Raw genomic sequence first — 14,663 nt, 5'->3', positions numbered from 1 at the left:
ATATAACATTCTTGTATTTCATTAGCTGTCCTTCCCCCACCATTCCCCATAGGTAGATGCACGTACATACTACCATGATAAGGGTTATAGAAGAAACCTTAGATAAGAGAATGAGCTGAGGTCATGTTGTGCTCAGATTGGCATAGTTTTCCACAGTTAGAAGTAATCAGCCGCTCCCCTTGTGGATCTGCATATCTATGAAGTCCCCTGCAGGCACTCTCATTTTGACTTTAAAAGAACAAAGTTCCCAATGTGGAAACAAGAACATTGACCCTGTGCTTCCTCCCCTTAAACTTCCTGCAGAGCCGGCTGTGTATTGTCCCCTGTGGCACACGCTTGGTTTGGTAGGCAGATAATCAGAAGAAGGGTAACATTAAGGAAATATGCCTTGAAGGGAAATAAAAGCATGAACATTTAGAGCTTTCTCAGCCTGTCTCAGATGAGCATAAGCAGTAATCAGCCAGTGATCTCCTTTTTGTAACTGGTGGTTGATAAGCAAAGAAGGATGGTAGTAAAACAAGAGTTAAGTATGCTTAGCCTTCCATAGTAAAACTCTCTTCTGTGCTTTTAGGAAGGCAGTGAGTTGGTGCTAGAGTATTTGGTCTGATGGTCTGTTGTGTCTGATGTTTTGTGGATTCTCCCATGTTGAAAGCCTGTGAAAGTTCAGATCCAGACTTCAGGGAACCACACATCATGGCTCAGACCCAACTCTGCTCCTCACGGGCTAAAATGAAATAGCTCAATAGCCCTTTTTTTTCTAGAAAAGAAACAATCTGCCTGACACAGTCCACTACCTGATATCGGCAGCTCTTTACTTCTGGATGCTGTTGGTGGTTCCGGTGTACGGAAGGCACTCGTGGCAGATTTTATTGTTAAAAGTTAGACTTAGGCTTTTCCTTTAATATGGGCTATGAAATATTCCCAGTGAAACTCCAGAAGCGCTAAGCTATGTTAAAACTCAAAACTTAGGGTAGCTCTCTGACAAGTTCCCAAAGGTTGCCTTTGGAGGGAACCTTCCTCAGAAAAGGGCTGTTCTCTTTGACCACCCTGGTTTATGGTTTATTTGGGGCCAATCATCCTTTCTCAGTGGATGATGCCATTTACAAGCTCAAGAGAACAATCTTAACAGGCACACAGGTCCCTCTGACCCAGGAGATGGTGTCCAGATGCCTTGTTAAACTTTATATGTCTCCATTTTAAACCCATAGCCTGCACTGCCTATCTCTGACTGTCATTACTGGGTATGCAATGCTTTTGTGATTAATGATACAGTGTGGGCCAATCCAGAAAGCGTCTTGTTACAGCCACAGAGAACCCAGTGCAGATTGACACTATGACACAATGGCACCAGGCAGCAACACTCAATCACAACACCAGCCAGCTAGAGTCTGTGCTGGAGGGGTTGGGTGCTGCAGTGCACAGCTCTTTTTGGACTTGTGTCATAGGACAAATGTTGTTGCAGCATCATCTCTGCTGAGCCCAGGCTTGTGGCATTTGAATCTGGCTGACACCAAACAAGGCAGACTTGGACAGACATGGATATTTTCCTCCTGTTGGCTTGTATGGGCTTATATTATTTTCATATACTGACAGCAGCACTAGGTTTTTGGATGTCAAAGCTTTTTTTTATGAGTGACCTGAATGAAGAATGAGTTTATAATACACAAAGGATTTCTCTGTGTCTCCATGACCCTGGAAGGCTGTTCTGTTTTGTTTTCCGTGCCTTGACCTCCCAAGTTCCCATTTAGGAGATCTGTCTAATGATGGCTGCAGCTGCTGTTTTTAAGATGTCCCTCCCTCAGATGATCAGCCTGAACTACAAAACCTCCCACGCCCCCTGGGAATGCAGGTGGCCAAACACAAAAAGGCAAGCCAATGAGGGCAGAAATGAGAAATTACTGTGAACTGCCTGATATTTCTAAGAAGTGGTTGTTTATAACATTACAGATGTGCACCGTACTCTGCAAAACAGAGTGAGATGTATCCTACCCCACAGAACTTACAGAGAATGAGTGGGTCTGGATGCTGTTTTTCCCACTTCTTCCTTCCTTTTCTGGATTCTGAGGGGCCACCAGAGGATATTACATGACAGGCTGCCCTGTGAAAGATCTACTGAACAGTTCCTGGTGGCTGGTTTTATTAAAGAGAAACCCAAGCATGTGGCTTCTCAGCACCAGTGAATTTTTGATTTCGTCACCATTTAGTGCCCAGATGCACAAAAGCCTCCCCGATTAGTACACCAGATTATAAACATAACTAATGGGTTGTGGGCTGGCTGCTGGCAGCCTACGCCCCTGTTGCAAATATGGTCTTGTCAATGTCTGCAGTGAAAAGACGTCACATAGCAGAGGTGGACTTTTGATGTCAGCAGCTTCTAGCGATCAATTACTGAAAGATTGAGGGGTGAATGTTCAGGTTAGTTTTTATTACTTGACTAGTTTGTCCATCCCAAAAGAGGATTCTATTGGGTATCCTCTGACCACTAGCTGGAGAAATGTGCTGGCGCTTTGGTTATCCTGAGAGAAGTGGTGGTGAAACCAATGGTGGGAATATTGAAGAGGAGCGGGAGTTGCTGTGGTGTTGTCAAGCACTTGCCTGTGACAATGCCACCTGAATACCAACCAAAGCAACCTCCATCCTCCAGTCCCAGTCTCTGGTTCTTGAGAAGGGTACAGTACATACAATCTGATAGTGACTCAAGAATCCAGTCAGTGTAGTGGTGGTTACGGGAGCACTGCACCTGTTTGACAGCAAGATTATCCGTGCTAATGAATTACTCTGTCCCTAAGAAAGACGAGTAAAAACAATCAAACACCAGGTGGTCGAACACCAGGGCATCACTGCAGATCGTTATAAAGGACATAAGTGCTGAGAGTAGATTGGTGGAGGGATTCATTAGCAAGCCACAATGCAGTTAAGAAACTATCTTTCATGTCTGTCCTGTTCTTTAATAAAAATACTGCTGCTTAACACATATGTGGCACTTTACATTTTCAAAGCATTGTACAAACAGCAACAAATTAACCATCTTCTCTTTTTTCACCCCTAATATTTGTTTGGTTTTTGCTATAATACCAGCTTGTTGTTAAAGTATGTGAGGAAAAGACAGTCAGCTGCTGTTGTGTTGAGGGCTATATAACTAATTGGACAGATAGATGTAGTCTGGGGGTTTTGTGTTAAGATATAAAGCTTCCTAGCTCGCTTTGGGGCTTCTCTGCTGGGTCAGGTTCATTTTGATAGCAGGACTAATGTTTTTTTCTGTGCCTGGACTCAGAATGGGAGGGCATGTGTGTTATGTGCCATCAGTTCCATACAGGAAGTGTGGGAAAACCAGCATTTGTGGCATTCCTGCTTGGAATATCAAACTGATGGAGCCCAAGCATAATTTATGTCTATTTGCGCTACTGTTAGATGGTAAATGGTCCACTTTTTCCCCCGCTTATCTTTTTACAGTTTCCATTTGAGATTTCCTTCCCCTTTTTTTGGCCTCTCTATATCTGGCATTGACGATCCCTAGCAGGCGCTTTCAGGACAACTTGATTTTGTTTTATTTTTTGCTGTTATCATTATCTCCCACTATAAAATTCTCCATGGGAGTTGATCCTGGAATTGCCAGTCTAGCTAACATAGGTTTCCAAATTCCTTCAGCTGCAATAAACGGAGGACTCTTTACGCTCCTGGCTTTGCTATTCTGAGAAGGCTTGGCAACTGAGGTCCGATGGTGCCTTCCCATTTAAAATCTAGTTTCTGCAAGGTCATGGGAAACACTATCTCTTCTTAAATACACTGCTGACTGACATCTGTTTTGCTACTGATTCAACAAGTTAACATTTCTTCTGAAAACCCATAAATTGTACTGCACTCACCGCTCTGTGGAGTTCAACTTCTTGGACATTGCTGGACATGAATGTGAGACAGAGTGCAAACTACATCTTCCTGAGTTAATTTGATCTGGAAATCACAACTTATATACTAACTTTCACATACCCATTTCTTGGCTTCCCCCTCCCAAAGTGGCCAGAAAATTTAAAAGCATATTTTCAAATCTGTGATCTTTCCTTTTTGAAACAGTTAGTGAATTGAAAACTGTACTTTGGTTTTATAGACTGATAAAACACTAAATAATAAACCAAACAAATGGATTTACAGCCCTGAACTATTCTTATGTGTTTGTTTTGCTACTTTTAATAGCACGAGTGACTGTTTCTAGACTGCTGCTCTATAGAGGCTTTTGCAAAGGAAACATTGTCCAGTGGCTAGAGCACAGGATGGGATGTTAGGAGATCTAGGTTGTATTCCCAGTTCTGTCAGAGATCTCAACCACGTTGCAACCTCTCTGTGCCTCAGTTTCTTCATCTGTAAAATGGGGATAGTAATTTACCTATCTTATGGAGTGTGTTAGGAACTAAATTCATTATTGTTTGTAAAGCATAATTGCCTCAGAGGTGCTAGATTGCTATGGCATTACAATATCGTGTATCCATTGGGCAGCTTCTCTCATTGTTTTTCTGTTCCATTTTTTCTAGGATGTACTTGTTTGTTGACACAATCTGTTCCCCAATTTACAGAGTAATGGGAACCAATATTTGTACCAGGAAGCATGTTTGTTAACGGAGTTTAGTTTGTTTGACTGTTGTTACCAAAATATCTTGCTCATTTTCTCAGGATTGGTTAGAGGTCAGTCCTATATAGGGTGGACTGTAGACATTATAGTCTTGTGCCCTGAGAACAAGACTGGAGGTTAGGAAGAACTATTGAGTTCTAATCCAGCCTCTGCCACTGTTTCCTGAACAGATCTGAGCTAGTCCCTTCACCAGCGCTGTCCCTACCCATATGCAAACTACGCAGCTGCATAGGGCACCAGGAAATTTGGGGCACCAAATTGCCCCAAATTTCTTGGTGCCCTACGCAGCTGCATGCTGCTCCACACGGGGGCTGCGTAGGGCACCACAGTCTATAGGGATGGCCCTGCCCTTCACCTTTACAAGCCGTATTCATTCTTGGGATAACTCCTTGCATTATCTCAGTTTCCCTGTCTTTCAAGTGAGAATAATGCTTATCTGGAGTCCTTTAAAGAGGTGTTGTAAGGATTATTTATTTAGCATTTGTACATCACTTTGAAGTGCTAATGATTAGTCTGTTCTACTTGTTAAAAATATTAGTTGCTATGGCACTATTGCTTAGCAGCTCCTGCAATAGAGAAAATGGGAAATCCACTCTGCTGCTCTTAATTCCCTTGTTTCTTCCTTCATGATTTTCCTTCTCTTTTCCCAGAAGTGTATTTTGCAGATGTGGTTGCTTTTTTCCAATTTAACTTTTTAGAAACTCAAATCTGCTGATTGTAGCTGAATATCGAAACTCTGTTTAATAAAAAAAAAAAAAAAGCACCCTCATTAGAAGTCTAGCTGCTAGAGTAGAATTCATGGTGTCTGCTTCTTCTTTTACTGAATAGTGGTGTAAATCAGGAATAGCTTCTCTGAAGTCAATGGAATTACCCCAGTGTATAAGTAGTGTGAGAGGAGAATCAGGTCTCTGGGTCTTAGATGTGCGTTAGAGGTGTTTCTAAAGAGGGTGTGAGAGTAAAGTGATGCCATAAATTACATTTAGTCACAATTTTCTCAGTGTTATCATGACCACTAGAGTTCAAGGGCCATTTTGTATGCTTGATCTTCATATACATCTCCGATTGATATCAGTTGGTATTGCATCATCAGATCAAAAAATGATATAGTCCTCTGCAATGTGGTTTTGCATGCCACATTATCCAGGAACCACACTTCTGAAAAGCATGTGGGGCAAGTAGCCATTTCAGAGAGCTTGTAATGGATGATTGACTGACTGTTGGTGCAAGATCTGAATGTTTGAATTTAAAGTTAATTTAACAAAATTGTCAAATCTTACAAATGAACTGAAATTTCAAAAGTCAACTCTTGGGGTCTCGATTTATTTTTTTTTTTAAAGAAATCAACTCCAAAATTACATGCCAGCACACTAGCGATTGAACCAGAGATGTCTAGCGCTGAACACAAAAGCCCAGATTTTTAAAGATGTTTAGATATTGCAACACCTAACTGATTTAGGAGCCTAAATCTCATTTTCAAATGGAATTTAGGAGCCAAAATTCCATTGACTGTTGAAAATACAGACGTCTGTTGCAATACCTCTTTAGACTTAGGCATGTGGGCTTACCTTCCTGCTTGCCTAAGGGCTGGTCTACACTGGGAACTTACCTGGGCATAGCTGCATCTCTCAGGAGTATGAAAAATCCCACATCCCTGAGACACGGAGCTATTTGGACTTAATCTCCAGTCTAGACAGCGCTAGGTCACGGAATAATTCTTTTGTTGATCTAGCTACTGCATCTTCGGGATGGTGGATTACCTAATCCGATGGGAGAACCTCTCCCATTGGCATAGGTAGTGTCTACACAGCGGTGCAGCTGCAGGGCTGCTGTTGTGCTGCTGTAGCGTTTCAAGTGTAGACAAGCCCTAAGTTTCTTGTAGGAGCAGCTGGGTGGTGCAGACAGGACATCTTTTGATGCTGGCTCATCTCTAGGTGCCAAGAATTGCTATATTAACAGTTTTTGTTTCCAAAAAGAATACTTTACAAAAATTAACTCCAAGAAGATTGCAAGAATCTGAATAATTTGTAACCTTTTCTGGGATTTAGTCATTCAGTGTGAATGTGTCAGAATGCCAAGCCCTCCCAGTCCAAGTCCCCTCCTCTCACAGACACATACCCTGTCCCCCCAAGGAGACAGAGAAACTGTTTTGAGCCGGAAGCTGGTGAAGTCAGCATTTTAAAATGGTTAGCAGCATTGCAGATTCTCTCTCCCTTTGTAATAGTCACCAGCTAATAATTATGTTGTAGGATTGCTGTGTGGGAAGCAGTACACTGGCAAAATGTTGTACCTCTGAAAATGTAAGAATGAAGGGTAAAAGGGAAAAGCAGGACTTTTAATTAGTCATAGATAAATTGCAGTGTGGTGTCATTGTGCTGCTTGCTTCTAGTGTCTCTAAAAATACCCTCTAGTCTAGTGGCTTTGCTGGTACAACAGTGCAGTAACAGAGAGAGGAGATCTGGGTTCTGGAGCAGCAGCAGCAGTCTTGTGTTAGCCCTTCTTTCCCTTGAGCGAAGATGCTGGGGAGCATCATAGAGGTCATGCTCATAGGCTGTGGGGAATGTGAATAGTTCTCAGACATCTGCTAATGTATAGTTCTAGAGGAGCCTCTTTGCTCCTCTGGAGCTGTATGCTCTGTGCCATGGTAGAGCAGAGAAATGGAGAAAGGGAATGGGATCAGCAAAGGGGGATATAAAAGAAGGGAAAGTTTAAAAAAAAAAACCCGCCCAATCATCCTATCTGCTGTGGAACTTGCCATAGCTGAGATAATGCTTCATGCTGGAAAGAAGACCTGTTGCAATTTTTTTTTCAATAAGATGGGTGACTGGGGAAGCGTATACTTGGATTCCTAGGGATTATCACCATTCACTGTATTTCCACCCTGAATAAAGTGAGACATCTGGGAGCCAAGTGTTCTAAAGATGCCCTGTTAGTCGGAGAATGCTTATGGAGAAGGTTAATCTAGATGGAAGAGAATGCCCAGTAGCATAATCACGACAAGAGAGTTTGATAACCAAGTTTTATTCTATCCTGTCAGGGAGGATAGAATAGATAATATAATGAGGTCGCAAGCTATTAGCAATGTGTCCTTAAAATGGTACAGCTTAATTTCCCTGAATGAAAGAGAGGTATGCCTCCGATTGCACTGATGAATACACCAGAGATTTTGCAGCCCTCTTTTTTTTAAATCCATGACCTCTAGATCCTGGCAGCGAAAGATGATTTGTGGTTAACTTTCCATCCACCATGACGGGATACACAGTTTTGCATACCGTGTCATCTTGGCTCAGAAGACATCGTTTTCATTGGGAAGAAACAGCTAGATTTGACAAGTCTGTCAGACTGCACTGCCGTCACTTTATTGTCTGCCTCCGCCTCCCAAAAAACACATTCAAGAAGACAAGTCCTTGTCACTCTTCTTTGACCCCATCCAGCAAAAGCACTGCCATTTATATGTAGGGATGTAGGTTGCTCTTAACATTACATTTATAAATATCCACGTCTTATGTATTTTATTTACTCTTTATTTCATGTCCAGCTTTTCCCAGCTCCACTCCAGACTCTCGCAAGGAAGATTGTTCAGTCCAGGACCAATAGCACCTTAGTTGGGGTCTTCGCCATTATACTGGTTTTTCTGTCAGCATTTGTCAACATGGTACATGGTTTTTAATCCATTTCTTTACTGTGTAGTTTTATTATTGATCTTTTCAGGCATGCATACCACATGCATACTCATTGCAATCATGTGAATTAATGTCAGATGTTGCTGTTGCTATTTCTGAGGGCAGTCTTTCCACCCCAAAAGTGAAATGGGAGTCATCTAAATGCCTTCCTCACAGCCTGCGTTGCTGACTCTGGTTTTGCTTTTGTTGCACATCCATTTTTTGACTGTTCTATTTTCTCTTGGTAGCTGTATAAACCAGGAGCGAAGTTTACCACTATATAAAGGACCAGGCCAAGACCTATGTGTCACTCAGGTCCCAAAAAAGCTCTATTTTGAGTGGGACTTACATGCTGCCCAGGCTTTGTGCTGGCCTCTGCACAACGTTGAATTTCACACTGAGTGTAATCACTTCACAGAGATTGGAAAGGCTGCATTTTAAGTGAAACACTTGGATTTCTTTGCATCCAGACGCTGCTGCTAATTTCAGATGCAAAGAGAAAGATTGAATGTTCTTGATAGCCTACTATTTTTAATTTTTAACTTGTTAGCTAAATTTATTTTCAACATGAAACTAAATATTCTGTATGCTACATAAATCTGGGGGATTTTTAAGAGAAAAGGGATGATCCTGTGATTAAAGCACTGGGCAGTGTGTTGGATTTGGCCTCTACTGCTGGCACTGCTATAGTCTTCCTGTATGTCAATTATGGCTTAACTTTTAAAAGTGCTGGTCTACCGCAGATCTCATTGATTTCAATGAAAATAGCAGGTCCTCAGCACCTCTTAAATCAGGCTGGTAGTCGCTCTCTGCTTCTGTTTCCCCATCAGTAAAATGGAGATAAATATTGTTTGTAGAGCACTTTTAGTTCTGGGGTAGAAGGCACTAGGGAAGTGCAAAGTATTATTATGGTTACAGTGTTAGGGCCTGATCTTTCAAGACGCTAAGCACCTCATAGGATTGGGCCCCAATAAAGAAGCAGGTGTGGATTAAACGTGCTCAGCACCTTTCAGAATTGGACCCTTATTCATGGACATTCTACTCAACAGCCTGGAGTGTCTGGCCATTGTCATTGCTAACCATTTCATAACATTAACAAAGGCTGATGCAAACTCGTTGCTTAATCAGACTGGTCATGAAGTAGTATTCAGCACTCTGTAGTACCGGTATTCTGCTGGTTTCTCAGCATTTTGTAGCAAGTCTGCAACAGTGGGTTTTTTCTTGGTCCAATAGCCTTTGCTGCAAAAGGCCCCCTGCTGCAGTAGTCTTAGTGATAGATTGCTAGCTATGAGAAATTACCAGCATATCCCCTTTGTCAATACATTAGTTGCTACCAAGTATAAATATACCAGTGATTTGCATAGATAAGCAAACTTATTGTGGAAACTGGGGCACTGATATATATCGTGTGTCACCCGATGTTTAATTCTATCGTTTTCAAGAGAATTTTTAAAATGGATTGGTTGTTGATTTTTCTTCTTACCCGTGCCTTTGGTTTTTGTCACAATCTTTATTTTCTCCAGTTCATGTGCAGCACTGTGGATCTTGTCAGCTGTGTGGCTACAGAGTATAACATCACTCCCGACCAGGTGGACATATGCCTTATCAGCAACTCATCTTTCAAATACAGCCTGGGCACCTGGCAGGGATTCTGTGGCAGTTCCCTGCCCAATTGCAACTTCCCAGAGGTATTGCTTGAAAGAATTGTTTGCAGAGCTGGATTTCAAAAGGGGCTCAGTTCTGTATTTACTCATGCTCGCATAAAAGTAATTAAATCTCATACAGGGTGAAGATTGTTCACGACAGGAGCCATGACACAAATTTCCCTTTGCAGCCATCATTACAGAATTGATAAGGGTCAACATTCTCAAACGTGGGTGTTTCAAGTTAGGCACCTAAATCCATGTTAAGACCTCTAAATAGGTGATCTGATTTTCAGAGGTGCTGTGCACTCGCAGCACTGGTTGAAGTCAGTGGGACCTGCAGGTGCTCGGTGTACCAAACCACAGCTATTACATAGGCACGTTGTTGTTGGAAGAGATGAACTGGAGACCTTCACTGCTCAAGTTGCAGGAAAACTTTAGCTTTGAGTAAGTAGTAGTAGGCTTTTGTAGTCACTGGATTCAGCCACGAGAGGGAGACATGATCACATGCGTTCATGACATAGTTTACTGACGTGCTTCAGTGGCTGCCAGTGACTTCAGTAGGACTTTTGGGTACTCGTCGCCTCTGAAAATTAATGTAGGTGCCTAAATATGCATTTTAGAGCCTAACTGAAGCCACCGAGTTTGAAAACTTTGGCCTGGGTACATTCTGTGTTTCTCTGGAGCATCCAGTATGGGCCGTGACTGGAAGCAGAAAAGTTATAATAGTCCAGTAGTCAGGATTTGTAGCACTGAAGCAAGCTGCTTTGAACTATTGATTTTTATTTTGTTACAGCAAAAGGTATAAATCTTTTTCATGACATTGTACTTTACTGTGCCCTAAATTTCTTCCTTTTGGGCAGTTGTTCAAGATACTTCTGTGAGTGTTTAGGTCACAGCCATTAAAAAAAAAAATTCAGTCGGAACCGAAGAGGAAAAGCCTGTGGTGCAGGCGGTTGTGATGTCTGGACCTTAGGGGTTTATGGGAACCTTTTCCGTTTTCTGGCTGATCCTTTAGGGCCCAGTTGTTCAAGGTGTTACCGGGTGCCCCAGATGTGCCGAGGGCCCTTACCTCCCGTTGGAGCGTAATTCTGATGTCATTAAAGACAATGCCATTATCTAATCGAGGGGACGGCAGGCAGCAGCGTGCCATTAAAAACCCTGCCCACCCCGGCCTGCTCTTCTCCGCCTCCCCCCCCGCGGGGGCAGGGTGAAGAAGCTTGGTCCTGCCCACTGCTGCTGCAGGGCAGGCAAGGTCCCCCCTCCCCCGCCTCTTCCCCCAGCCTGCTGGGTTCCCGCCCCTCCTCCTCTCCCTCCCTGCCTCCAATCAGCTGATGGCCCTTGCGAGGGAGGGGGAGAAGCGGAGCCGCAACACGCTGGCTGCTCCAGGGAGGAGGTGGAGAAGAGGTGGGGACGGGGCCTTGGGGAAGAGTGGTGGAATCAGGGCATATCCCCTCCAGACCCCTGCCGAGAGCCGCTCTGGGCAGGGTGCTGAGACCACCCCTACGATCTTGAACCACACCACCAGCCCTCTGCCCTGATCCCTACACACACCCCCCACACACACCAGCCCTCTGCCCTAACCCCTGCACCCCCCCATACACGCTCGCAGCCCTCTGCCCTGACGCCTGCACCCCCTCACACACCCCAGCCTTCTGCCCTGACCCCTGCACCTCCCCACACACCCAGCCCTCTGCCCTGACCCCTGCACCCCCCTCACACGCTCGCAGCCCTCTGCCCTGATGCCTGCACCCCCCACACACACCCCAGCCTTCTGCCCTGACCCCTGCACCCCCTCACACACCCCAGCCTTCTGCCCTGACCCCTACACCTCCCCACACCCAGCCCTCTGCCCTGACCCCTGCACCCCCCTCACACGCTCGCAGCCCTCTGCCCTGACGCCTGCACCCCCCTCACACACCCCAGCCTTCTGCCCTGACCCCTGCACCCCCTCACACACTCCAGCCTTCTGCCCTGACCCCTGCACCCCCTCACACACCCCAGCCTTCTGCCCTGACCCCTGCACCCCCTCACACACCCCAGCCTTCTGCCCTGACCCCTACACCTCCCCACACACCCAGCCCTCTGCCCTGACCCCTGCACCCCCCTCACACGCTCGCAGCCCTCTGCCCTGACGCCTGCACCCCCCCCACACACCCCAGCCTTCTGCCCTGACCCCTGCACCCCCTCACACACACCCAGCCTTCTGCCCTGATCCCTGCACCCCCATGACCCCAGCCCTAACTCCAGCACCCCACACACATACCCAGCCCCCCCATGCCCTGACTCCTGCACCCTCCTCACACACCACCAGCCCCCTGCCCTGACTCCTGCACCCCTCACACGTACCCAGCCTCCCACATCCCATGCCCTGACTCTTGTACCCCCCACATTCTCACCCCCACCCTGAGCACCAACCGGGAGCTCCTGCACCACCACCACCACATTCCTACCTGCACCCCTCGCACCAATTGGGAGCTGCCCAGGTAAGCGCTCCACACCCAAATCTCCTGCCCCAACCCTGCGCCCCCTCCCTCATTCTAGCTCCTGGCCAGACCCTACACCCCAACCCCCAGCCTGCTCCTTCACCCCCAGCCCTGTCCTCAGTGCACTCCCACCCTCAGCTCAGTGCAGAGAGAGAGGAAGAGAATGGGCTAGAACCAGGGAGAAGGTAGGTACCCACTCTATGTGGGCAGGGCTGGGATCCCAGACCGGCAGTGAGCTGAGTGGCACTGGGCTGAGCCGCTCAGCCCACTGCCAGTCTGGGGTCCTGGTCACCAGCCCCGCTTAGCCTGGTGCCGGCCTAGGTGAACGGAACCCCAGGCTGGCAGTGGGCTGAGCTGGCCGGCAGCGTAAGATCAGCATTTTAATTTAATTTTAAATGAAGCTTCTTAAACATTTTGAAAACCTTGTTTACTTTACATACAACAATAGTTTAGTTATATAATATATAGACTTATAGAGAGAGACCGTCTAAAAAACGTTAAAATGTATTACTGGCACGCAAAACCTTAAATTAAAGTGAATAAATGAAGACTTGGCACACCACTTCTGAAAGGTTGCCAACCCCTGGTCTAAACTATGGGAGGAGGGGTTATACCACACTCATTATTGTAATTTGCAACATTTTATAATCTTCGTTATGCCTTGTCTAAACTTGTGGTGGCATGGAGAGTACTGGCACTACGAGCCACAGTGAAAGCAGGCTGCGTCCATACTTGTAACTGCAGTATGTAGCTACACATGGCAGTGAAAGGCTGCAGTGGAAAGGGAGCTGTGAGGGGAAAGCTCTGGCAGCTCCCTACTGGCACCGGAGGAATCTTTCCCTGCTGGTGGAGCCTTTTGCTGAATTGGTGAAAGGCTCCAGCAGCAGAGAGGCAGTGGGACACTGTGCTGCTAAAAATAGCAATGCAGATGTGGAAGGCACTGCTTGAGCATGTAGCGGGCTGTGCAGGGTAAATACCGTAGCATCATGGGCGGTGGGTATAATAGACCAGGGGAGGTTCTGTTTCTCCTGACGCTGCTGCTGGCCACCCGCTTGTGGGTTTGGCAGGGGACCTTTTTGCTTTATTATGCCCCATGCAGGTTCTGGGGCGGCTGAGGAGGCAGTATGTGCTATTCAGCTTCCTGGGTTCACCAGTCATCTCCCTGGACTCCAGAGAGATTACTGATGAATCCAGGAAGCTGAGAAGCAGATACCGCCTCCTCAGCCGCTCCGGAACCTGCGCGGGGTATATCAAAAGGTTCCTCTTTGGGAAGAGATGCTGTGGCTTTTCATGGGCGGCTTGGGGTCTGGGGAGGGATGGGGAGGTATAGCTGTAGCTGGCCTGGGGCTCCTCCAGGCAAGTGGGGGTGTGGCGGGGTCAGTGCTCCTCTGGGCAGGTGGAGGGGACTCAGGGCTTCGGCCAACCTGGGGCTCCTGCCAACCTGGGGCTCCTCCGGCCAAGGGATGGGGTGCTCGGGGCTCCTCTGGGTGGGGGGGCTTGTTGCTTTGGCCACGGTGGGGGCAGGGAGTCTCGGGGCTCTGGTCCAGGAGCAGGCCGTGCGGGTGGAAGGGGCGAAGCCGGGGGCTAGCCTCCCCAAAGCGGGGCTCCAGCCGCCACCCATGCGTAGCATTGAGGTATGTTGGGGGTCACGCTGTCTGGAGTGGCTCACAACCATGAGTGCTGAAGTCAGGACAGACTGTCAAGAAGCAGGGGAGAGACTCCAAGCTGATTGTATAGTTAGATTTCACCAACCTAGTAGCAAGTGTGAACGCACTATACCAGGGAGTCACAGACAGTCCCCTTGGGCATTCCAGTTTCTTTTGCCACCCAGGAAAGCTGAGTTTAGTGATACATTGTGACTTTACCAAAGATCACAACAATATTGAGATTACTCTCAGTCACAAAGGACCAGTCACTTACCCCAGATCAGTCTGCACCTTAAGTCTCACACTAAAGACAACACTTGTAGCCAGTCCTATAGTAAACTATCTAAGGATTTATTAACTAAGAAAAATTAGACTTATTACAAGGTTAAAGCAAGCAACATAAATACACACCTGAGTTACAGTCTATGGTTCCAAAAGGTGACAGAGTTGTAGAAATCTGTAAGAGTTTAATGTCTTTTAGGGCTAATCCAGTTTCATCCTTGGATCTCTGCTTCTATGTCAGAGCTCCAGCCATAGGCACCAACTTCTGCTGGCACCAGTGGCTGCTCAACCCCCCTCTGCCCCTGGCGCCACCCTGACTCCAC

General features: G+C 46.2%; 1 protein-coding gene across 1 annotated transcript in view; it reads left to right on the top strand.

Annotated features, from left to right (window-relative positions):
• The window catches only part of ADCY5 (adenylate cyclase 5), a 345,212-nt gene that overhangs the window by 307,422 nt on the left and 23,127 nt on the right, over positions 1-14,663 (top strand). The window contains exons 13-14 of the mRNA XM_048869060.2: positions 8,160-8,276; positions 9,807-9,971. Of these exons, the coding sequence (XP_048725017.1) occupies positions 8,160-8,276; positions 9,807-9,971 (282 nt within the window). The remainder of the gene's footprint in view (positions 1-8,159; positions 8,277-9,806; positions 9,972-14,663) is intronic.

Source organism: Caretta caretta, chromosome 11 (genome assembly GCF_965140235.1).
Source record: "Caretta caretta isolate rCarCar2 chromosome 11, rCarCar1.hap1, whole genome shotgun sequence".
NCBI lineage: Eukaryota > Metazoa > Chordata > Testudines > Cheloniidae > Caretta > Caretta caretta.
Note: the sequence above shows the minus strand (reverse complement) of the source record. Positions and strands in the feature narration are given on the sequence as shown.